Source organism: Palaemon carinicauda, chromosome 44 (assembly GCF_036898095.1).
Source record: "Palaemon carinicauda isolate YSFRI2023 chromosome 44, ASM3689809v2, whole genome shotgun sequence".
Classification (NCBI taxonomy): domain Eukaryota; kingdom Metazoa; phylum Arthropoda; class Malacostraca; order Decapoda; family Palaemonidae; genus Palaemon; species Palaemon carinicauda.
The window spans coordinates 46,443,290-46,469,809 of NC_090768.1; the positions used below are offsets into that span (position 1 = coordinate 46,443,290).

Below are 26,520 nucleotides of genomic sequence, written 5' to 3' on the forward strand. Positions count from 1 at the left end.
TCTGACAGGGTTCCTTCTTCATCCCCTACCCAGAGTAGGGGACGAGGTAAGTCCGTTGTGGGGAAGAAACCAATGGTTCTTCCCCACGAGTCGTGTCTTCGGGATTCTGGGGTTGCTGATCCTTTACAGGCAAGTGGGGGGCCTGAAGGTTTACTTAGTGAGGGTCCGCAAGACGATGCCCTTGTGCTTGGGTGGCACGTCTCTTCGGACGACCCTATGTGTTATAAAGATGTCCCTGTGTCTTCACCAGCTTCTTGGATTTATGTTTCAGGCACCTCCGCAGCTGAAGGAGCCCCAGGAAAAGAAGATTCGCTGTTGGAAGATCCCCTCGGATGGGGGTCCCCGAGAACTCCTTGTAGGTCGCCTTGGGTCCTGGTTCCAGAATGTAGATCGTCCGACCTCTCTCCCAGCCCCTCTATCGGCGGTTCCTGACGTCTTCCTTCAGCCTTCGACATCTGGAACCCAGAAAATTGTGAAACCGGCCGCGCCCGCCTCTCGGATCTGTTATGAGGAGTCATCGGAGTCTTCGGCGGCAGGCTCATGGTTGTCATCGGAGGAAGAGCCGTGGAGAAGACACCGTCGAAGGAGGGACAGGTCCAGGAGACGGCACTCCCCCTCGAGGTCCTGTTCTAGGTCACGACATGGGAGGAAGCGGTCAAGGCCCCGAGGAGGAAAGCCAGGAGTAGCAGTTCGCCGAAGGAGCAATGGGTCCTCATTCCCCGCAGTAAGCTCGCGGACTTTACTACTCTCCCGAGCACTGTGGGTTGGCCTCCCGGAGACAGTCCTCCTAGAAGGGCTTCCACCAGCCATAGAGTTGACTCTCGCAAAGACCCAAGGGGCTCTTCGGACAGGCTTAAGGCCTCGAAACAGGCGTCTCAACCCGCCCAGCGGAGGGAGTCGCCTTTTCGGACGGGCAGCCTCGTCGAGTTAGCTCGACCGAGCGATATAGAGGGACGGCTTCCTCCGTCGGGCAAACCCACGGAAGCCTTGCCCCCCTTGAAGAAAGACAAACGGAGGACGGAGATTCTCGCTCCCTCCGCAATGCCCATCCTCAGACCACAACCTAGTGCGGAGGCCCCCGTCGGTACGGTTCCTCAACCTCTGACGGAGGGCGCGGACGGCGACACTGAAGCCATGCCATCGGAGGACTCCGCTTATAGGAGGGTTATTGCTCTGATACGAAAGCACCACAGAATTGAGGAGCCAGTTCCTTCCGACGAGGATGCCTGGCGGTCTAGCCTTAATAGACAAATGGAGGAACCCGTTCAACAGAAGCCCTCCTTAGCCCTACCTGTGGCCAGAGATGTGAGGCTTGGTAGTGCTCACATAGACAAGGTTGTGGCACGAAACGCTGAAGGTTCCAAAACTCAGAGTTCCTCCAAGTTACTCCAGGGGTTGAAGTCCCAAAGCAAGTATTATTGGATGGAAGGACAGCCACAGGGAGCCAGCAAATTGGAAGACTCCCTAGAAGTTTTAGGTCAGGGGGCTTCGGAGGACAGAGCTTCCTCAGCACCTATCTGTTTTTCTCAATCGGAGGCGGCGATGATGGAGGAGATGTCCAAGGACCTTGTCAACGTCCCCTCTTGGTTAGACTGGTGGGCCTAGACACTAGTAGGTATCCAGGTTTCCCCCGACCCTGCAGTTCCGTCCAATCAAGCACTGTTGAAGGAACTTATCAGCTCTGGGGGGCGGGCCTTGAAGTTCCTAACGTTTCAGTCTCTAGCGATATCCGCCAACTGGGTCCTGCGAAGAAGAGACACAGTCTTGAGTAAATTGTCCAGGCGTATGCCGGACAGGGAGGCGAGGACTTTGAGGAACCTTTCTGTGTGGAGTGACGGACTTTTTCCCCTGATGCAGACAGAGGAGATGGTTGAGAAACTTCTGAAACGGAAGGAAGTGAGCATTCCCAGACCTCACGCCATGAGGAGGCCCACTTACAGAAGGCCTCCATCTGATGGACCGTCGACGTCTCGAGCCTCCCCTAACCAAGTAAGAAGAGAGGCCCCAGCGTCCCTGTGGTCTCAGCCTTCGCAGCCCTCCCACAGGGGCGCTCCCACAGCCCCAGCCTCGTTTAGAACAGCCCACTCAGCTTCCAGGAGAGAGCGTTCAGGTCGCTCCTCCAGAAGGAGGTAGGGTGAGAGGCCCCCACTCCTGCCCAAGCCTCAGGTAGGGGGATGCCTCAAACAATTTTGGCAAACCTGGAAGAATCACGGAGCAGAACCCTGGACGGTAACAGTGTAGAAAGAGGGGTACAGGCTTCCGTTCCTGGCAGATCCACCACCTCTTATCCCAGCAAGTCAGGCTTAGTGGTTAGCCCCCAAGGACCCCTTGAAGAGGGAAGCCTTGCAAGAAGAAGTCTCCACTATGTTAACGAAAGGGGCAATGGAAACGGTTCTACAACCGGATACAGGGTTCTACAGCCGCCTCTTCCTGGTGGAGAAAGCGACGGGAGGTTGGAGACCAGTCATAGATCTGTCGGCCCTCAACAAGTTTGTGTGCAAGACCGACTTCAAGATGCACACCCCGAAATCGGTCCTGGAGTCCTTGAGAGAAGGAGACTTCATGGTATCCATAGATCTCAAGGACGCCTATTTCCAGATCCCTATTCACCCCTCCAGCAGAAAGTACCTTCGGGTGAAGTGGGATACCCAGATCTTGCAATTCAAGACTCTTTGCTTCGGCCTGTCAACAGCGCCTCAAATTTTCACGAGGATCTTCATGGCTGTCTCCGTATGGGCTCACGAACGAGGAATTCGTCTGATTCGCTACTTGGACGACTGGTTGCTCCTTTCTTCCTCAGAGGCAGTTTTGAAGGAGCAAGGCTCGAAGCTACTGCAATTCTGCAAAGTTCTGGGTATCACCATCAACCTGGAGAAGTCGCACCTGTCTCCCTCTACCAGGATGACGTACTTGGGGATGGTTCTAGACTCCCGACTAGTGAGAGTCTCCATCAGAGGAATGGCTGAACAACCTGGACCAGGTCCTCCGTCCCTTCCTATCAGGACAGCCCAGGAGAGCGAAGGATTGGCAGAGATTGATAGGCCATCTAGTATCATTGGAGAAACTGGTTCCCCAAGGGAGAATGAAACTCAGGACCATCCAATGGAACCTGAAGGGACTCTGGAACCAAGTAGATTCTCCCTACGAAATAGTTCCTGTTCTTCCAGAGACGAGGCAATCCCTGGAGTGGTGGCGAGACCGGACAAACACCCTCAAGGGGATGTCCTTCGCAGCGGAGCCCCCGGAGATGCTCCTCTTCACGGACGCCTCCAAGGAAGGATGGGGAGCTCACCTCCTCGGGAAGTCAGCAAGGGGCTCTTGGACGGAGGTGGAAAAGACTCAGCATATCAATGTCCTGGAGATGAGGGCCGTTCAGAAAGCGTGCCTTCAGTTCGTCGGTCTTCTAAGGGGAAACACAGTGGCGTTAATGTGCGACAACGCCACAGTGGTAGCCTACATAAAGAAGCAAAGCAGTCTAAAATCGAAGGAGTTGTGCGATCTCACGTTGGAGATTCTGGATTGGGCCGAGTCAGAACAAGTCGTAATAACAGCAAGATTCATTCCGGGAAAGAGGAATGTCCTAGCCGACGGACTCAGCAGGATGGGCCAGGTGGTGGGGACCGAATGGTCCCTTCACCCAGAAGTAGCAAGACTCATCATCCAAATATGGGGTTCGCCAGTGATGGACCTCTTCGCAACCAGACTGAACGCACAACTCCCCGTATTCTGATCCCTGTCCCAGACCCAAAGGCGGCATTGGAAGACGCCTTTCAACACAGGTGGGACAATCTCGACGTATATGCTTTCCCTCTCTTCGCATTGATCAGGCAAGTGCTCAATAGAGTAAGGACGGCTCACAACCTAAGGATGACTTTGGTAGCGCCTTGGTAGCCGGAGAGGGAATGGTTCGCGAATCTAAAAGAGCTAGCATGCCTTCCCCCGTGGTCTCTGCCAGACAGACCAGATCTCCTGAGGCAGCCACACTTCCAAAGATTCCACGACAACCCCCGATCTCTGCACCTTCACTCGTGGAGGTTATCCAGCGGCTCCTGAGGAAAGAAGGTTATTCAGCAGGAACAGCTGAAAAAATGTCTTTATCTGAGGCACTCATCGGCAGTGGTATACCAGGCAAAATGGACCACTTTCACGAAATGGTGTGCCTCTAGAAACATCAAGCCCTTAAGAGCCTCGATTCCGGACATTGCGGATTTCCTCGTACACCTCAGGGACGTGGTGGGCATGTCAATCCCAGCCATCAAGGGAGTCCGTGCAGCGTTAGGCCAAGTTTTCTTCCTGAAAGGCATTGATCTGGGTTCCTCTAGGCACATCTCTATGGTCATCAGGAGGTTTGAGCAAACCTGTCCTCCCCATGCCTCCAGGGTGCCGCAATGGGATGTGGCTAGAGTTCTGAAAATGCTGAGTGAACCACCATTTGAACCTTTGAAGGACATAGTAGATAGAAATCTCACTCTCAAGACGGTCTTCTTGTTGGCTTTGGCTTCAGCTAAGAGAGTGGGCGAGATCCATGGTTTGTCCTACGAAGTCTCGCATACAAGAGGTTGGCGTGAGATCTCCTTCAAGTTCGTTCCTTCATTTGTGGCTAAAACACAAAATCCAGCTGTCTGGGATTCAAAATTCGAGGGGTTCACTGTTCCAGCAATTCCTCGGTCAGGTAATCCGGAAGATTTGAAGTTGTGTCCAGTCAGAGCCGTAAGGAAATATCTGGAGAGGAATGCCAGTCTCCGGCCTGGTATCAAGAACCTCTTCGTCTCCACGGGCACGGTGAGAAAGCTGGGCTCTAAGAATACCATCTTCTTTTGGCTTAGACAGGTGATCATCAAGGCCTATAGTAGTGCCGGTCTTCCCCTACCAGGTAATTCCAGACCACCTGACATTAGGGGTATAAGTACCTCTCTTGCCTTTGAGAGAAACATGGCAGTAGCGCAGATCCTCAGAGCAGGCACCTGGTCGAACCAATCTACATTCACAACCCACTACCTCAAGGAATGTGTGAGGAAGTCTCTAGATGGGTTCTCTATTGGGACAGTCATCTCCGCGCTCCAAGCGATTTAACGGCCAAAGACCCAGGTATGATCGCGGGTATCAAGACCAAAAAGACACAGGTTCGTTTTCCCTTTTCCCCTTGTCTTTTCTTTTCTTTTCTTTTCTCTTCTTTCCTCGGAGATTTGACCAGGTAGAGACTGCACAAGACATGACTTCACAGCTTCGTCATTGAACACAACAGCAAGAAATTTTTTAAGGGTGACTACTTAGACACTAGCATGAGCTCTTTGTGTAGTTTTTCCTATGGTTCATTTTCCGACAACCTTTGGAACCTAGTCTCCTATCTAGGTTCACGGCCGTTCTGCTTAGTTGGGTCTAGGTCAGATAGACACTCCCACCTCCTAAAGTGTAAGTCTCCTAAGAAAGTAGTTCGAGGTAAGTCTCTGTGTTGGTTAGTAATTTGTATTTTTCCTAACATACTTACCGAGAACTACTTTCGGGTAATGGCCTTCCCTTCCTTCCCCGAGTGCCTTACTGACCCTTAGGTATTTTTAGCTTCCAAGAACTTACTGAGGGTCGAGACCCAAGCTAGCATGTGGCCTGACTCGGGGTTAGCCTCAGGGCACGTATCCTTCCGCCCGAGGTGATCCTCACAGAAAACGGAAGTAGGATAAACTACACAAAACTCTGGTCGGTTGAGAGGAGATTCCAGGTACCTCCTAAGAAAGTAGTTCCCAGTAAGTATGTTAGGAAAAATACAAATTACTAAAAATTTGTGATTTTTCCAGCCCTGGACTTCACCTGGTTTGTTATATGAGTTTCCTGAGATACTTATAACAAAGGATGATGACTAATCTTTTTTTCAATAGTATATTGATGTAGTGTCTTTTGCCCTCCTTAGCAAGGATGAGACCTAATAAAGGACTTAGGTTTGTATAGTTAGTAGAAATACAAAGTACTTATAAAATTTGTGATTCTTCCTGATAAGTTTGTTTGTATTCAGTATGTCTTTTTCAATATTAATCTTACCCGATGATCATGTAGCTGTCAACTCTGTTGCCCGACAGAAATCTACGGTCGGGATACGCCAGCGATCGCTATACAGGTGGGGGTGAGCACAACAGCGCCATCTGTGGTCAGGTACTCCAGTACTTCTTGTCAACACCACCTCAATTTTTCCTCTGTCGTGCCACCGGCTAGACCTACTTGGATACGCTGTTGATTCTGGAGTTATTGTTCACGATTTGGTGATGTATTTGCTCTAGAGTTTAGCCTTCGCTATTCAGGAAGCTTTAACATTAGCTTAGCAAGTTTTTTATATTAATTTGATTTAATTTTGGTGACGAAGAGAGTATGAACTCTCTTTCACTTTTAAATGGCCGACCCTTCCCTTAGACGGAAGTGTTGGTGTCTAAGAGAGTATAGACTCTCTTTCTTAATTTTGCTTAACAAAGTTATAGATTTATTTTATATCTCTCCGCCTTTTATAGGCCTCTTCGATTAACTTCCTTTTATTATAAACTTATAAAAATTAATTTTTATGTTTGTTTATATGCGACCTTTCCTAATAGTAGGCGGTCTTTTCTTGGAACCGAACTTAATTAACATTGAGCCCGTCATATCGTTTTTACCTGTTAAGATTTTATGCTATTTTAATTTTAATGTTTTTGAAAGAATTTCTTTGATAGTCTCGTACTGTTTTCAAAGTTGAACTAACGTTTTGTTTTGTCTCCGCAGTTGTTGACGTTCAGAACGTTCAACTTGCGCTCTATCGTTACGATAGAGAGAGAGTATTCACGGTTTCACGTTGCAGTAAGAGTAAACCGATTCTAGCATTTTGTTCATTCTTTCTTAGCTTAAATGGTTTTAATTCTAATAAAGGAACTTTTTATTTGGGAAATCTTTCAGTTTTTTTCCTTTAACAATAATATGTTTTAACGATATATATAATTGGGTTCATCTCTCAGGTTCTAAGTCAAGAGAGAGAGAGATAGAGACGGAGGGAGAGAGAGGAGGATAAACGTTTCGTTCAAGCGGGTAACGTTGTTATCGTTTTTGCTCTTCTCCCTAGTCTCTTTAGGGGAAGAAGGTAAACGTTTCTAGAGTTTTATTCTTGTTCCCAGGCTTTATGCGGTGAGAGATTTTAAACGTAGTTTATTTGATCTAGTGTTTAGTCTCTTTTCCAGCCACTGAATTCTTTATCTTTCATTATGTTTTTCTGTTACATTGTAATACTGTTTTCGCAATTACTAACTTTTAATGAAGGATAGAATTGCGTGTTTCAGGTACAAACCACTTAAAGTTTCGAGTTCAGTGAAATAAGTGCAAACAGAAAATCAAAAGTGATAAAGTGATAAGCGCAAAGTGTTACAGTGTTGCGTTCGAGGGTTCGTCTGTTCGTGCCAGTTGTTCGCCTAGTCTGGGACCTCTTACAAGTTCCCAAGCCCAGGGGAGAAGTAATGTCGAAGGACTTATGGGTTCATCAGGCCTTGATCGACGAACAGACGTTTCCCTCCGTGGTTTCGGGTGTATCCACTCACGTAGCCGACGTGATCACCCCACCCACACAAAGACGAGAGAGCCCATTTATTCCTCGTCTGCGGAAGAGGTTTCTCGCAGAAACCATGGACCAAATCTTGCAGCTTTTAAGTGCAAGTCGGTCCCTTCCGCGCAAGTCCAACTCCTAGGTGTAGCCACTGCCACTGGGTCAGTTCGGACTTGCTGCAGTACGACAACTGCACACCTCCCAGAGAGGCAAGGTGGTACCGCAACAGGCAGTAACTCCGTCTGTTGCCGCACCAGCTGTTTTAGACCCTCAGTCTCAACGGACAGTAGCTCCGTTTGTTGTTGTCTTTCATAGACCCTAGTGGTCCATGCTGCAGACTATACAGTCTCAGCTTGCTCCTTCATACAGGAGTATCATGCTGGAAGGTTGACAATGCAGCCTGTTAACCTACAACCCGCCGAGGTTGTGCGCTCAGCAGATACTGCGGCTGCCTGCTCCCACCCTCCACCTGTGAGAGCTCCACCTCCGATGCGCAGTCCACCCTGCCAGACGCATGTTCTTGCTGCGCCTCCTGCTTTCATGCGTGAGTTGCCGCATCGGGAGTTGCCGGGTTCCAGCACTATGAGGCAACCTCCTCAACCCATGAAGCAGGAGCCTCATGCTATGCGGCATCCTCCTCAACCCATGAGGCAGGAGCCTCATGCTATGCGGCAACCTCCTCTACCCATGAGGCAGGAGCCTCATGCTATGCGGCATCCTCCTCAACCCATGAGGCAGGAGCCTCATGCTATGAGGAGCCTCATGCTATGCGGCATCCTCCTCAACCCATGAGGCAGGAGCCTCATGCTATGAGGAGCCTCATGCTATGCGACATCCTCCTCAACCCATGAGGCAGGAGCCTCATGCTATGAGGAGCCTCATGCTATGAGGAGCCTCATGCTATGCGGCATCCTCCTCAACCCATGAGGCAGGAGCCTCATGCTATGAGGAGCCTCATGCTATGCGACATCCTCCTCAACCCATGAGGCAGGAGCCTCATGCTATGAGGAGCCTCATGCTATGCGGCATCCTCCTCAACCCTTGAGGCAGGAGCCTCATGCTATGCGGCAACCTCCTCAACCCATGAGGCAGGAGCCTCATACTATGCGGCATCCTCCTCAACCCATGCGGCCTGAGCCTCATCCCTTGCAGCATGAGCCTCATCCCATGCAGCATGAGCCTCATACCATGCAGCATGAGCCTCATCCCATGCAGCATGAGCCTCATCCCATGCAGCATGAGCCTCATCCCATGCAGCATAAGCCGCATGCCATGCAACATGCTCGGCATACCTTACAGCATGCTCTACATACAGCATGCTCTGCATACCTTACAGCATGCTCTGCATACCTTACAGCATGCTCTGCATACCTTACAGCATGCTCTGCATACCTTACAGCATGCTCTGCATTCCTTACAGCATGCTCTGCATACCTTACAGCATGCTCTGCATACTATGCTCTGCATACAGCATGCTCTGCATACCTTACAACATGCTCTGCATTCCTTACAGCATGCTCTGCATACAGCATGCTCTGCATACCTTACAGCATGCTCTGCATACCTTACCGCATGCTCCTCAGTCACACATCTTTGGTTGTTGCCAACTCACAAGACTGTCAAGCAGTTTCATAACGTTGCCTTCTGGTCTGCTGCTTTTGCACCAGTGAAACCCTCACTGAGAGAACTTAGTTTTTCTCGGATATGGTTCCTGTAGATGAGAAAGTGCTATTCTCCCTCCTTCTGATATTCCCTTGAGGACTCTGTCATTTGGAGAGGAGCCTTAAGCTGCTTAGCCTCCTATGGACTTTTATTTAAGCATAACATGCTTCCAGGGAGGGTAATGGTTCCGCTTCAGTCGCTAACCCCGTCTGTTGCCACACCTGCTCCCATAGACCTTGAGCTTTGTTGCAAGACATGCAGTCCAAGCTTAGTTCTTGTTAGAGGATTTTTTGTTTACGGAGTCAGTGTGTCACTGGGAAGACGTTCAACAACCAGCAGAGGGGACTTGTTGTGACGCAGTGCGGCAACCTCAGTAACCCGATAAGGAGTTGTCTGTACTACCCAGACAGTCTAGACAGTTTCGGGTTGTCGCTGTACTTCCTCGCTTCCCCATGGTTGACAGTTCACAGACTGTGCAGCAGTACCATGATCTTGTGTCCGGCTCCGTCAGACGACTGGCTTTTAAGAGCTCCCACAAGTCGTCGCTGTCTGGAGAATCTCAGATGGACTATGGATCTGACCAAGGAACTGGGCCTCCTAGTCAATTTAGAGGAGTCCCAGCTTGTCCCATCCCAGACCTTTGTCTACCTGGGTATGGAGCTTCAGAGTCGAGCTTTTCGGGCTTTTCCGTCGGCCCCAAGAATCTACCAAGCCCTAGAATGCATCCAGAGCATGCTGAGAAGGAACCGATGCTCAGTCAGGTAGTGGATGAGTCTAACAGGGACACTTTCATCGCTGGCCCTGTTCATCGAGTTAGGGAGACTCCACCTCCGCCCCCTTCAGTATCATCTAGCTGCTCACTGGATAAAGGACATGACGCTAGAGACGGTCTCAGTTCCTGTTTCCGAAGAGAGGAGGTCTACTCTAACGTGGTGAAAGAACAGCTTTCTTCTCAAGGAAGGTCTACCTTTGGCTGTTCAGAAACCCGACCGCCGTCTCTTCTCGGACGCATCAGACACGGGCTGGGGTGCGACTTTGGACGGACAGGAATGCTCGGGAACATGGAATCAGGAGCAAAGGACACTTCACATCAATTGCAAGGAGCTGTTGGCGGTTCATCTGGCCTTGATAAACTTCAAGTCCCTCCAGCTTAACAAGGTGGTGGAGGTGGACTCTGACAACACCACAGCCTTGGCTTACATCTCCAAGCAGGGAGGGACTCATTCGTGGAAGTTGTTCTAGATCGCAAGGGACCTCCTCATCTGGTCAAAAGATCGAAAGCTCACGCTGGTAACGAGGTTCATTCAGGGCGATATGAATGTCATGGCAGATCGCCTCAGCCGGAAGGGTCAGGTCATCCCCACAGAGTGGACCCTTCACAAGAATGTTTGCAGCAGACTTTGGGCCCTGTGGGGTCAGCCAACCATAGATCTGTTCGCTACCTCGATAACCTAGAGGCTCCCGTTGTATTGTTCTCCGATTCCAGACCCAGCAGCAGTTCACGTGGATGCTTTTCTGCTGGATTGGTCCCATCTCGACCTGTATGCATTCCCGCCGTTCAAGATTGTCAACAGGGTACTTCAGAAGTTCGCCTCTCGCAAAGGGACACGGCTGACGTTGGTTGCTCCCCTCTGGCCCGCGAGAGAATGGTTCATAGAGGTACTGCAATGGCTGGTCGACATTCCCAGGACTCTTCCTCTAGGAGTGGACCTTCTACGTCAACCTCACGTAAAGAAGGTACACCCAATCCTCCACGCTCTTCGTCTGACTGCCTTCAGACTATCGAAAGACTCTCAAGAGCTAGGGGCTTTTCGAAGGAGGCAGCCAGAGCGATTGCCAGTGCAAGGAGGACATCCACTCTCAGAGTCTATCAGTCTAAAGGGGAAGTCTTCCGAAGCTGGTACAAGGCCAATCCAGTTTCCTCAACCAGTACCACTGTAACCCAGATTGCTGACTTCCTGTTACATCTAAGGAACGTAAGATCCCTTTCAGCTCCTACGATCAAGGGTTACAGAAGTATGTTGGCAGCGGTTTTCCGCCACAGAGGCTTGGATCTTTCCACCAACAAAGATCTACAGGACCTCCTTAGGTCTTTTGAGACCTCAAAGGAACGTCGGTTGCCCACTCCAGGCTGGAATCTAGACGTGGTCCTAAGGTTCCTTATGTCATCAAGATTTGAACCTCTCCAATCAGCCTCTTTTAAGGACCTCACATTAAAAACTCTTTTCCTCGTGTGCTTGGCAACAGCTAAAAGAGTAAGTGAGATCCACGCCTTCAGCAGGAACATAGTTTTCACTTCTGAAACGGCTACATGTTCCTTGCAGCTCGGTTTTTTGCTAAAACGAGCTTCCTTCTCGTCCTTGGCCTAAGTCGTTCGAGATCCCAAGCCTGTCCAACTTGGTGGGGAACGAACTGGAGAGAGTACTTTGCCCAGTTAGAGCTCTTAGGTACTATCTAAAAAGGTCATAACCTTTACGAGGACAATCAGAAGCCTTATGGTGTGCTATCAAGAAGCCTTCTCTTCCAAGGTCTAAGAACTCAGTTTCTTACTAAATCAGGCTTCTGATTAGGGAAGCACATTCTCATCTGAAGGAAGAAGACCTTGCTTTGCTGAAGGTAAGGACACATGAAGTGAGAGCTGTGGCTACTTCAGTGGCCTTCAAACAGAACCGTTCTCTGCAGAGTGTTATGGATGCAACCTATTGGAGAAGCAAGTCAGTGTTCGCATCATTCTATCTCAAAGATGTCCAGTCTCTTTACGAGAACTGCTACACCCTGGGACCATTCGTAGCAACGAATGCAGTAGTAGGCGGGGGCTCAGCCACTACATTCCCATAATCCCATAACCTTTTTAACCTTTCTCTTGAATACTTTTTATGGGTTGTACGGTCGGCTAAGAAGCCTTCCACATCCTTGTTGATTTGGCGGGTGGTCAATTCTTTCTTGAGAAGCGCCGAGGTTAAAGGTTGTGATGAGGTCCTTTAGTATGGGTTGCAGCCCTTTATACTTCAGCACCTAAGAGTCGTTCAGCATCCTAAGAGGACCGCTACGCTCAGTAAGGAAGACGTACTTAATAAAGGCAGAGTAATGGTTCAAGTCGTCTTCCTTACCAGGTACTTATTTGTTTTATGTTATTTTTGAATAACTAATAAAATGAAATACAGGATACTTAGCTTCTTTGTTAACATGTATGCTGGTCTCCACCCACCACCCTGGGTGTGAATCAGCTACATGATCATCGGGTAAGATTAATATTGAAAAATGTTATTTTCATTAGTAAAATAAATTTTTGAATATACTTACCCGATGATCATGATTTAATTGACCCACCCTTCCTCCCCATAGAGAACCAGTGGACCGAGGAAAAAATTGAGGTGGTGTTGACAAGAAGTACTGGAGTACCTGACCACAGATGGCGCTGTTGTGCTCACCCCCACCTGTATAGCGATCGCTGGCGTATCCCGACCGTAGATTTCTGTCGGGCAACAGAGTTGACAGCTACATGATCATCGGGTAAGTATATTCAAAAATTTATTTTACTAATGAAAATAACATTTTTCAAATTTGATTTGGTGTTTCAGTATTAGGTAAAAACATTTTGTATAGTAGTTTGCTAAAAGGCCGTTTGGTCTCGGTTAATATTTATGTTCAACATTGCACAAGTTTTCTATAGGAGGCCCTTCAGTTAGGTTTTTGCTAGTTGGTCAAATCAAATTTCATGGATTTGGCGACAAATAGGGTCATTCTCACATATAATGAGTTTCATCTTGCCAGTTACCCAATAATGAATGTTCTCTTTCAGGTGACAACCTTCTTGGCGAAAAAACCGATCCAAAACCAAGTAAGGTAAAGACGACTAAGAAGAGTAAATCAACGTTAGAAGAAACAGCGGTACTAAAAGCCTTTGATACAGACGATATGCCTGACAAAAATTTTAGAAAAAAAAAGAAATCAAAGAAAAAAACATCACTTGAAAAATGTGATTTTAATGATCATGATAGTGGAGTGGATGAAAATCATGCTTCATTTCAGTTGAATGAAAATGGGAAAGACATTTGTGATGATACAGAGCCATCTGTCATATCTGCTGATGTAGAACAGGACAAAATTCCTGCCTTGGTAACTGAGGATGGTTTCAAAATTGTTTCTTTGATACCTGAAGATGACTCTGATGTGTCTGATGCATTTGAATCTGATCTTGAAGAAGATGAAGATATTTTACTTCGGAGGAATTCTTCAAAAGGTTCTGAGAAAACTACTGATGATGGTTTCAGAATAGTGTCCGAGATCGCACCAGATGACAGTGATGTTAGTGATGCCTTCACGGACGACGGAGATTGCAATGATATGGGAGAAGACTTGATAATGCGTAGAAAGGAACTTGGAGAAACTAAGTCCCTTAACAAACATATGCTGGAAATGATTGATGAATTTGGTAAGAATTTTTTTTATTTTACGTCATAATTTTTAAATTACTGTAATTTTTGTATAGAAAATAGGAATACACCATTTAGTTTTGAAAAGATTAGCTTGTAATATTACATAATTGTAGCAAGATTGGAGAGGTAACTACATACAGTACTGTACTATCCCTTATGATTAAAATTAAAAAAGAAAAGAAAAGGGAATTTATGGGTTAATGAATTTTACTTTAGAAGCTAATAATCTAGCAGGCTGAAGCCTTTGATTTACTAGTGCCAGGGAAAACAGAAAAAATTAGGCTATTATTTCTTAGACCTTGTATATCAAGTAAGATGATGATATTAATGCGTACACCATAGTACAGTATAGTACTGTATAAGAATATAAAGAGGCTAGTATAGTATAATACCAATGAGAAATTGATGTAAAAAAATCCTAGACAAGTATAACTGGTATTATATCACTTACAATGAACTTTTTTTGGCACACTGTAGATAGTGATATAGGTTCTTTGCTGTATCCTTTCGTCATCAGTTACATTGTTTTCTACCATTTTCTTTATGCTATTCCTTTGGGGTTTATTCAAGCTTAGCAGTCCAACCTCTTAAACTTTATATTGATAATACATTTAGGAAGTCTTTTTCACAGTTTTGCTATATAGTAAAGCCTTTTGTCTCTAAGCACTGACTTTTATCACCTAAACAGAATATGGATTTCCATTCAATGTAAGAAAGGTAGCTTTATGATGAAGTTAATGACATGGCCAAAAATAATCAAATTACTTTGGGAAAATGGAAGCTCATAGCCATTTTATATATTGAGTTTGATCTACAATGATCTAGTTACGGTAGTAACTGATTTCAGTAATAGTGCAAACATGATATAAACATTTTGACTTTGGTTCATTCCTACATAATTGTGGACCCTCATTCTTTACATAGGAATACAGTGAACCCTCGTTTATCGCGGTAGATAGGTTCCAGACGCGGCTGCGATAGGTGAAAATCCGTGAAGTAGTGACACCATATTTACCTATTTATTCAACATGTATATTCAGACTTTTAAAACCTTCCCTTTACGTAGTACTGTTAACAAACTACCCTTTAATGTACAGAACACTTAATGCATGTACTACAGTACCCTAAACTAAAACAGGCACAAATATTAAAGGCAATTTTATATCATGCGTTTCCTAAACACGCTAAAAAGCACGTTAAAAAATGGCAACCAACGTTTTGTTTACATTTATCTCTGATCATAATGAAGAAACAAACTGGAGGTAGAGCTTTGCTTATTACCCAGACATATTTCCCATACTATTCCCTTAGAACTACATCACATCTTCCTACTTTAGATAAATATATATATACAGTATATATATATATATATATATATATATATATATATAGTATATATATATATATATATATATATATATATATATATATATATATATATATATATATATATATATTTCTATATATATATATATATATATATATATATATATATATATACTATATATATATATATATATATATATATATATATATATATATATATATATGTGTGTGTGTGTGTATATATATATATATAGTATATATATATATATATATATATATATATATATATATATATATATATATATATATATATATATATATATATATATTATATATATATATATATATATTTTTTTTTCAATATTAATCTTACCCGATAATCATGTAGCTGTCAACTCCGTTGCCCGACAGAATTCTACGGACGGGATACGCCAGCGATCGCTATACAAGAGGGGGGTGTACTCACCAGCGCCACCTGTGGCCAGGTACTGCAGTACTTCTTGTTGACACCACCTCAATTTTTCCTCTGTCGTGCTTCCGGCAAGACCTACATGGATACGCTTATAATTTTGGAGTCTTTGTTCACGGTTTTGGTGAAGTATTGCTCTGAGATTTCAGCTTTCACTATACAGGAAGCTTTTCCTTAGCTTAGATAGCTTTTGGATTAATTTTGATTTATGGTTTAACGATCTTTAGCTTTAATTTGGAATCCCCCTTGACTGTTCTCTGATTCAAGATGTCCGACCATTCTCAAGCTCCTCCCCAAAGACGATGTAGGACTTGTATTAGGCGGCTTCCGAAGGCCTCGGTTGATCCTCACACCGTTTGTTCCGACTGTAGGGGAAAATCCTGTCAGTTGGAAGATCGATGTGAGGAATGTGCCGGACTTTCGGAACTTGATTTTATTCGATTCCTCAAATATACCACTAAGTTAGAGAGAGAGAGAGTTAGGAGGAGTTCGGCTCGCTCTTTACTTTATTCCTCCCCCCATGATCCTCAACCTTTTCCTCCCCCTGTAGTGGCTACCCCCGAACCTACTATTAGTGCTCAGCCTGATATGTCAGATGTTTTACGTGCCATTCAGGCTTTAGGTGATAAAGTGGAGTCGGTAGTGAGTGACCACAAGTTCCTTTTGGCAGACGTCAAGGAACTTAAAGTGAAAAGTGCAGTGGGAAGTGGTAGTGCCAGTGCTGTGCCTAGTGCTAGTGTCAGTGTCAGTGTTGCGCGTGAGGATACTTCTGTGCGTGCCAGTCGTCCTCCCAGTCCGGGACCTCTTGCAAGCTCCCAAGCCCAGGGGAGAAGCAATGTCGAAGGGCAAAAGGGTTCGGCAGGCCTTGATCGGCGCACAGTAGTATCCTCAGTGGTTGCGGGCGTATCTTATAGAGATCGTCACTTCCACTCTCAGACGATTGAGCCCTTTATATCCTCGTCTGCAGAAGATTTTTCGGGGGAGAAAACGCTGGACTCAGGCCTCAAGACCTCTTAAGCGTAAAGTCCAGACCGCGCGAGTCCAACAGCCAGGGTGTAGCCATTGGGCTAGCTCGGACTCGCCGCAGTCATCAGGTGACTGCACGCCTCCTAAGAGAGGTAAGGCGCTGCCTCAACAGACCTCAACTTCTGTTAAAGCTATGCCTCAACAGACCTCAACTTCTGTTGATCCTAAGATGGCTATGCTGCAGACTATGCAGTCGCAGCTTGCGGTGTTGATGCGGGAGTTTCAGGCAGAGAAGGTTAATACACCTCCTCCTGCGAACGCTCCTCCTCCTCTGCGCAGTACAATCTGCCAGACGTATGAGGTTGAGGTTCCTCAAGCTACCTCCATGCGTGAGCTGCCGCGTTGGGAGTTGCCAGATACCAGCGCTGTGCAGCAACCTCCACTTTCCTTGAGGCAGGAGCCTCTTACCACGCAGCAACCTCCTCAACAATGGGGGCAGGAGCCTTATGCCTTACAGCCTCCTCTACCCTTGAGGCAGGAGTTTCTTGCATTACAACCACCCTCGAGGCAGCAACCTCTTGAGGTACGACAACCTCTACCATCCTTGAGGCAGCCACCTCAACTCTCGCAGCAACCACCTCCACTTTCCTCGAGGCGAGAACCTCAACTCTCGAGGCAAGCACCTCAAGAACCTCAACTCGTGAGTCAAGAGCCTCTCTCTGCGCAGCCACCTCAACCCTTGAGGCAAGCGCAACTCTTGAGGCAGGTACCTCATGCTATGAGTCAGCCACCTCAACGCATGCATCTGCCACTTTCTCCTCAGCTTGAGCCTCTTCCCATTCAACTTGAACCGCAGTCTAATGAGCCTCATGCTTTACTACAGTCGCCTCTCACCACGCTTGCTCCTCAGACCTCCGCAGAACCTCCTTCATCCCAGCCTCAGGACTTTGTCATTACCAGCCCTCATCCTCTTCAACAGAGACTTGAGGATGAATCCGCAAGTGCGCATGCACCCGCTCTTCAGGATTCAGCCATTCAGCAGACCGCTTTAACTGTACCTCTCGCTTCTCAACCCTCAGGTGATGAGGTTTCTGAGGATGAAGCTGCTCACCTGGATGATCCTTCATCTGACGTGGAGGAACCCAAGTCATTGCCACCCTCCATCGACTTTCGCAAGGTTCTGGCTCTGTTCAGAGAACTTTACCCGGATCACTTTGTTTCTGCTACCCCTCGCTCTCCTCCATCCGAGTTCTCTCTAGGCATGCAACCTGTTAAGTCTGCCTACACTAAGCTCGTCTTCGCTAGATCTTCTAAGAGAGCTTTGAGAATGTTAGGGGATTGGTTGCAGTCCAAGCAGCAACTGGGAAAGACGTCTTTTATGTTTCCACCTCCTAAGCTGACGTCTAAGGCGGGCGTCTGGTATGCCACAGGAGAGGAACCAGGCTTGGGGGTCCCTGCCTCTGCCCAGGCTGACTTCTCAAGTTTGGTTGACTCTCCACGAAGGTCGGCTATGAGACGCTCTAAGGTCTGCTGGACCTTTTCTGACCTAGACCACTTCTTGAAGGGAGTCTTTCGCGCCTTTGAGATTTTTAATTTTCTCGACTGGTGCCTGGGGGCCTTGAGCAAGAAGACTGCCCCATCTGACAAAGACTCGGCCATGCTGATCATGTCCTGTATGGACAAAGCAATTCGCGATGGTTCCGGCGAACTGGCCTCTATGTTTGTATCGGGAGTCCTCAAGAAAAGGGAACAGCTTTGCTCCTTCCTTTCCACTGGTATCACCTCTTGCCAAAGGTTACAGTTACTTTTTGCTCCTCTTTCTAAATTCCTGTTTCCTGAGGATCTTATCAAGGAATTGTCTGCGGCTCTCATTCAGAAGGACACGCATGATCTTGTGGCCTCTTCAGCACAGAAGGCTAAGGTTGCTCCTTCAGTTCCTAGAACTTACCGCACCCCAGTGGCTGATACTCCTGCTACTAGATTTATTCCGCCCTTTCGTGGCAGAGCCCCCAACCGAGGAGGTACCCGCCCAGACGGTCACAGGGGCAGGTCCAAGAAAGGTATCAAGTCTTCGAAAGGCAAACACTGACTCTCCTCCTCTCCAGACAGCTGTAGGAGCCAGACTCAAGATCTTCTGGCAAGCTTGGGAAAGAAGAGGTGCAGACGCCCAGTCTGTCAAGTGGCTAAGGGAGGGTTACAAGATACCATTCTGCCGCAATCCCCCTCTGACCACTTCTCCCATCAACCTCTCTCCCAACTACAAGGAAAAGGACAAGAGGCTAGCGTTACATCAAGAGGTGTCGCTCCTGTTACAGAAGGAGGCAGTGGTGATAGTCCGGGATCATCAATCCCCGGGCTTCTACAACCGTCTCTTTCTGGTGGCCAAGAAGACAGGAGGTTGGAAACCGGTGCTGGACGTCAGTGCGCTCAATGCTTATGTCACCAAGCAGACGTTCACTATGGAGACGACGAAGTCGGTCCTAGCAGCGGTCAGGCAGGAGGACTGGATGGTCTCGTTGGATCTGAAAGACGCTTACTTTCACGTCCCCATTCATCCAGACTCCCAACCTTTTCTGAGATTCGTTTTTGGAAAGGTTGTGTACCAATTCCAAGCCCTGTGTTTTGGCCTAAGCACGGCACCTATGGTGTTTACGCGACTGATGAGGAATCTTGCGAAATTCCTCCACTTGGCGGACATCAGAGCCTCCCTTTATTTAGACGACTGGCTGTTAAGAGCCCCCACAAGTCGTCGCTGTCTGGAGAGTCTCAATTGGACTTTGGACTTGACCAAGGAACTAGGTCTTTTGGTCAACTTAGAAAAGTCCCAGCTTATTCCTTCCCAAACCATCGTTTACCTGGGAATGGAGATTCGGAGTCAAGCTTTTCGGGCTTTTCCGTCGGCCCCAAGAATCAACCAAGCCCTAGAGTGCATTCTGAGCATGCTGAAGAGGAACAGATGCTCGGTGAGACAGTGGATGAGTCTAACAGGGACCCTGTCATCGTTAGCCCTGTTCACCGAGTTAGGGAGACTCCACCTCCGCCCCCTTCAATTCCATCTAGCAGCTCACTGGGACAAGAATATGACGCTCGAAGCGGTCTCTATTCCTGTTACCAAAGAGATGAAGACTACTCTCATGTGGTGGAAGAGCAACATCCTTCTCAAGGAGGGTCTCTCGTTAGCTGTTCAGACCCCCAATCTTCATCTCTATTCGGACGCATCAGACTCGGGCTGGGGCGCGACCTTGGACGGACAGGAATGCTCGGGGACATGGAACAAGGAACAGGAAACGCTTCACATCAATTGCAAGGAGTTGTTAGCAGTACATCTGGCCTTAATGAACTTCAAGTCCCTCCTGCTAAACAAGGTGGTGGAGGTGAACTCCGACAACACCACAGCCTTGGCATACATCTCCAAACAGGGAGGGACTCATTCGAGGAAGCTATACGAGATCGCAAGGGACCTCCTCATTTGGTCAAGAAGTCTAAACCTCAAGCTGGTAACGAGATTCATTCAGGGCAATATGAATGTCTCGGCAGATCGCCTCAGCAGGAAGGGTCAAGTCATCCCCACAGAATGGACCCTTCACAAGGACGTGTGCAACAGACTTTGGACCTTGTGGGGTCAGCCAACGATAGATCTGTTCGCCACCTCCATGACCAAGAGGCTCCCATTGTACTGTTCCCCAATTCCAGACCCGGCAGCAGTTCACGTGGATGCTTTTCTGCTGGATTGGTCCCATCTCGATCTTTATGCATTCCCGCCGTTCAAGATTATCAACAGAGTTATTCAGAAGTTCGTCTCCCACGAAGGGACACGGCTGACGTTGGTTGCTCCCCTTTGGCCTGCAAGAGAATGGTTCACAGAGTTACTGCAATGGCTGGTCGACGTTCCCAGGACTCTCCCTCTAAGAGTGGACCTTCTACGTCAACCTCACGTAAAGAAGGTACACCCAAGCCTCCACGCTCTTCGTCTGACTGCCTTCAGACTATCGAAAGACTCTCTAGAGCTAGAGGCTTTTCGAAGGAGGCAGCCAGAGCGATTGCCAGAGCAAGGAGGATTTCCACTCGTAGAGTCTATCAATCCAAGTGGGAAGTCTTCCGAAGCTGGTGCAGAGCCAATGCAGTTTCCTCTACCAATACCTCTGTAACCCAAGTTGCTGACTTCCTGTTACATCTTAGGAATGTTAGATCTCTTTCGGCTCCTACGATCAAAGGGTACAGAAGTATGTTGGCATCAGTTTTCCGCCACAGAGGCTTGGATCTTTCTTCCAACAAGGATCTACAGGACATCCTTAAGTCTTTCGAGACCTCTAAAGAACGTCGCTTGTCCACTCCAGGCTGGAATCTAGACGTAGTCTTAAGGTTCCTGATGTCTTCTAGATTTGAACCTCTCCAGTCAGCCTCTTTCAAAGACCTTACTCTCAAGACTCTTTTCCTCGTCTGCCTTGCAACAGCCAAAAGAGTTAGTGAGGTTCACGCCTTCAGCAGGAACATAGGATTTACATCCGAAACAGCAACATGTTCCTTACAGCTCGGGTTTTTGGCAAAAAATGAACTTCCTTCACGTCCTTGGCCTAGATCGTTCGAAATTCCTAGCCTCTCCAACATGGTGGGTAACGAGCTAGAGAGAGTTCTTTGCCCTGTCAGAGCTCTAAAGTATTATCTTAAAAGGTCAAAACCTATAAGAGGACAATCAGAAGCCTTATGGTGTGCCATCAAGAAACCTTCGATGCCTATGTCCAAAAACGCAGTTTCGTATTACATAAGGCTTCTGATTAGAGAAGCTCATTCTCACATGAAGGATGAAGACCTTGCTTTGCTGAAGGTAAGGACCCACGAAGTGAGAGCTGTAGCTACTTCGATGGCCTTCAAACAGAACCGTTCTCTGCAGAGTATTATGGATGCAACCTATTGGAGGAGCAAGTCAGTGTTTGCATCATTTTATCTCAAAGATGTCCAGTCTCTTTACGAGAACTGCTACACCCTGGGACCATTCGTAGCAGCGAGTGCAGTAGTAGGTGAGGGCTCAGCCACTACATTCCCTTAATCCCATAACCTTTTTTAACCTTTCTCTTGAATGCTTTTATTGTTGTTTTTGGGTTGTTACGGTAGGCTAAGAAGCCTTCCGCATCCTAGTTGATTTGGCGGGTGGTCAATTCGTTCTTGAGAAGCGCCTAGGTTAGAGGTTGTGTAGAGGTCCTTTAGTATGGGTTGCAGCCCTTTATACTTCAGCACCTTAGAGTTGTTCAGCCTCCTAAGAGGAACGCTGCGCTCAGTAAGGAAGACGAACTTATTAAAGGCAGAGTAATGGTTCAAGTCGACTTCCTTACCAGGTACTTATAATTTCATTGTTATTTTGAATAACTGATAATATGAAATACGGGATACTTAGCTTCTTGATATACATGTACACTGGTTTTCACCCACCTCCCTGGGTGTGAATCAGCTACATGATTATCGGGTAAGATTAATATTGAAAAATGTTATTTTCATTAGTAAAATAAATTTTTGAATATACTTACCCGATAATCATGATTTAATTGACCCACCCTTCCTCTCCATAGAGAACCAGTGGACCGAGGAAAAATTGAGGTGGTGTCAACAAGAAGTACTGCAGTACCTGGCCACAGGTGGCGCTGGTGAGTACACCCCCCTCTTGTATAGCGATCGCTGGCGTATCCCGTCCGTAGAATTCTGTCGGGCAACGGAGTTGACAGCTACATGATTATCGGGTAAGTATATTCAAAAATTTATTTTACAGTGATACCTCTGGATACGAAAGTTTCTGCTTACGAAAAATTCAGGATGCGAAAAGTGATTCGAAGATTTTTATGCCCCAGGATACGGATAAAATTTCAGTATACGAAAACCTTACGAGATCCCAACTCTTCGCCGAGAGTAATTTTAAAAAGCGCGCGCCGCCTGACTTTGAACTTGGGTAGACTCACTTACAGCCTCCCGCTCACCCATTGGTTATCTCTCTACTCAGACGCTAGCTGACGCCATAAGATCCTGCTTTCCTATTGGTCGGCAACTATCCCAGCTTGCCTACGCACTGGCGTTCATCTCTCTCTCTCTCTTTTCGTTCCGACCGCGGTATCGTTAACAGACATTGTGTGCTTTCGCTTGTTTGACTTAGTGTTAATATACAGTATATTCGTACGCCACGTGTTATCGTTAATAAACATTCGTTACTGTGCACTGTACTGTATTAGTGTTTACTATACATAGACTGTATATAACGTTACGTAGTGTATTATATTACGTTTGCCTAACACATTTTAGAAATGTGTTGAAAAGTAGGCTGAAACAAGCTTCAATGGATAGTTTCTTATTAAAGAGGCCAGCTGTATTAGTAGGCCAAGACGAAGGTGAAAGTGAAGAAAAGAAACAGAACAGAGGAAGGGATGAAGAATTAGAAGGTGAGAGTAAAGAAAAGAAACAGAAAAAAGAAAGTGATGAAGAAGTAGAAGAGATTTAGAAAATAAGAAAAACGTAAAGTTATAAAAAAGCAAAAAAAAATTCAATTTTAAGTTTTATGTTACCGTTAAGTGTTAAAGTAATTTTTTCTTTCATTTTATAGTTTTCCATACGTAATGTTAAGTGTTAATTATTTCTTCCATTTTTTTATTTCGTAAAGTTTAAGTGTTAATGTGTTAAGTATGTAAATTACTGTACGTAGTCTGTCACTTGTTATGTAGTGTATTATATTACGTTTGCCTAACGCTTTTTAGAAATGTGTTGAAAAGTAGGCCGAAACAAGCTTCAATGGATAGTTTCTTATTAAAGAGGCCAGCGGTATTAGTAGGCCAAGACGAAGGTGAAAGTGAAGAAAAGAAACAGAAAAGAGGAAGGGATGAAGAATTAGAAGGTGAAAGTAAAGAAAAGAAACAGAAAAAAGAAAGTGATGAAGAAGTAGAAGAGATTTAGAAAATAAGAAAAACGTAAAGTTATGAAAAAGCAACCAAAAAAAAAAAAAATTCAATTTTAAGTTTTATGTTACCGTTAAGTGTTAAAGTAATTTTTTCTTTCATTTTATAGTTTTCCATACGTAATGTTAAGTGTTAATTATTTCTTCCATTTTTTTATTTCGTAAAGTTTAAGTGTTAATGTGTTAATTGTGTAAATTACTGTACGTAGTCTGTCACTTGTTACGTTTTCTGCCTTATGCCATCCTCCTCTGCCGCGACTTCGCTATCGGACATCGTCTCAATCAAAAGGTAAGTTTCAACTTTTTTGTTACACTAATTAACTGTAACCTTTTTTTCAGAGTGTACTGGTATCAATCATTAATTTAGGTGTACGTACAGGTAACAATACACCTTCACTGATCTAAATGCTTTACGTACATACAGTACCGTAACTTTTATACAGTAGTAAAGAAAACGGACCGTTTTCTTTGGGCTTGGGGGGATAACTTGGCTATAACTACATTATTGAATAATCTCATAGTGGTTTCTGGAATGGATTAGGTTGTTTTTAACGGTTGTGTTAATTATTGAATGATAGAAATGGCTGCATTGCATGTTTATTACTACAGTTTAGCGTGTTTATGAAAGAAAGGGTGACTTTTTATAAGGCTTGGAACGGATTAGGCTATTTACATGTAAAACGCGACTCAGGATACGAAAATATCAGGATACGAAACCGCATCATGAACGGATTAATTTCGTATCCTGAGGCATCACTGTACTAATGAAAATAACATATTTATATATTTATATGTATACACATATACATACCTACATATATACATACATAAATACATGCATACACACACATATATATATATATATATATATATATATATATATATATATATATATGTTACTGTATATACAGTATATGGGTTATGGAAAAAATCTGCGAAGTGGTGAATCCGCGATGGTCGAACCGCGAAGTAGCGAGGGTTCACTGTATGATATATAGCGAAGCTGGGACACGGCTGTAAGTTTGTCAGGGTACCAGCCACCTGTTGAGATACTACCGCTAGAGTTATTGGATACTTTGATTGGCCAGACAATACTACATTGGGTCCCTCTCTCAGGTTACGGCTAATTTTTTCTTTGGCTACACATACACCAAATAATCGGGCCTATTTTTTCCACATTCTCCTCTGTCCTCATACACTTGACAACACTGAGATTACCAAACAATTCTTCTTTGTTCAAGGGGTTAACTCCTGCACTGTATTTGTTCAGTTTCTACTTTCCTCTTGGTAAGGGTAGAAGAGAGACTAGCTATGGTAAGCAGCTCTTCTGGAAGAAAAACACTCCAAGATCAAACCATTCTTCTCTATTATAAAGATTTATCTTAATGTTTTTACTGTTCTTAATATAATTTATTTTAATTGTTCATTACTTCTCTTGTAGTTTATTTATTTCCTTGTTTCCTTTCCTCATTTGGGTTTTTTTCCTGTTGGAGCCCTTGGGCTCATAGCATCTTGCTTTTCCAACTAGGGTTGTAGCTTAGCTAGTAATAATAATAATAATAATAGTAATGATAATAAAAATAGTAATAATAATAATAAAAGTAATGATAATAATAGTAATAATAATAGTAATAGAGAATAATAAAAATAATAATGAACCCCTTCACATGCCTAATAATGCACACGGTGACGTCGGGATAATGTCATCTTCATTATTATTATTATTATTATTATTATTATTATTATTATTATTGTCATTATTATCATTATTATGATAATTTTTATAAGCTACGAAAGAGTATAGCGCATGGCTGTACAGTATATCACACAAGTTCACATTTGTGGAAATTTCAGTAAAGAATCTCCTCTCCCTAATATTAGCTCCTCCTCCTGTCTTCAGCCAACCAACAAAGTTTTTGGGATTCTAACCTTTATTTCTGAATATGTAAGAGCTATTTTAGTCTTTTTATGTTACCATGAAATAATCACACCACTCTCTTTAGCCTATTGCGACATTCCCTACCTTAGGTATTCCTCCCTTGACACCCCAAATTTGGAGACACTCATCCTACCGCCAATCACAATACTTGCATTTCTCATCCTTATGCATGATTATATAAGGTATATTTTAGTGTATGTACATCCAACCTCATCAATAACCCCAAAATACTTGCAATTCCAGTCCTTATTCATGATTATGTAAGGTCTATTTTATTGTTTTTCTATGTTGCCACAGTGTTCATTATTACAGAGAAAGTATCCCTGCTCTCGACTAGAAGTCCCACCCACAAGACGAAAACTTACCATTACGAGTAAAGGAAATAGTTAACAGAAAACAAGATTTATCTTTTCTTTTCTTATTTTATGCCTTTTTTTTTCAACTCTCATTTCTACAATTCCATCCTGTTCGTAATACTAGGCAGGCAGTTATTTCTAATTGCCAGGCCTTCTCCATCATGAGGCTCAATACTACACAGTATTCTAGAAATTTTATTCCAGCTGTGACCAAGTTGTGGAATGATCTTCCTAATCAGGTAGTTGAATTAGTAGAACTTCAAAAGTTCAAAGTTGGAGCAAATGCTTTTATTTTGACCAGGCTGACATGAGTCTTTTTATAGTTTATATATGACTTATCTGTTTTGACATTGTTAATAGTTTATATATGACATATCTGTTTTGACGTTGTTACTGTTTTTAGAATGAGCTATTGTTAATTTGTTCTCATCATTTATTTATTTCCTTATTTCCTTTCCTCACTAGGCCATTTTTCCCTATTGGAGCCCTTGGGCTTATAGCATCTTGCTTTTCCAACTAGGGTTGTAGCTTGGCTAGTAATAATAATAATAAGGATATCATCCTCATGTTTTATAAATTTCATATTAGTATTGTTCATTGTTTTCACGAGTAAAAGTTAGCCTATTGTGATTACAGTATTTCCATTTATTGCCATTCTACCGTTTCTACGCAGTATTTGTCATGCTCTTACATGCGCAGTTTACAGTATTTCTAAGCTCGTGAAATACCCAAAACAGGAATGATCCAGTTCATAGTCACAGTCACAGTCACGCGCAAGGTGGAATCACAAACGAACGAAAAAACCCTATATCTAATGAACTAAATCTCTCTCTCTCTCTCTCTCTCTCTCTCTCTCTCTCTCTCTCTCTCTCTCTCTCTCTCT

At 45.0% G+C, this 26,520-nt stretch overlaps 1 protein-coding gene across 1 annotated transcript in view; it reads left to right on the forward strand.

Annotated features, from left to right (window-relative positions):
• Positions 1 to 26,520, forward strand: part of LOC137634510 (uncharacterized protein C1orf131 homolog) — a 46,133-nt gene that overhangs the window by 8,612 nt on the left and 11,001 nt on the right. The window contains exon 2 of the mRNA XM_068366951.1: positions 13,014 to 13,646. Within this exon, the coding sequence (XP_068223052.1) occupies positions 13,014 to 13,646 (633 nt within the window). The remainder of the gene's footprint in view (positions 1 to 13,013; positions 13,647 to 26,520) is intronic.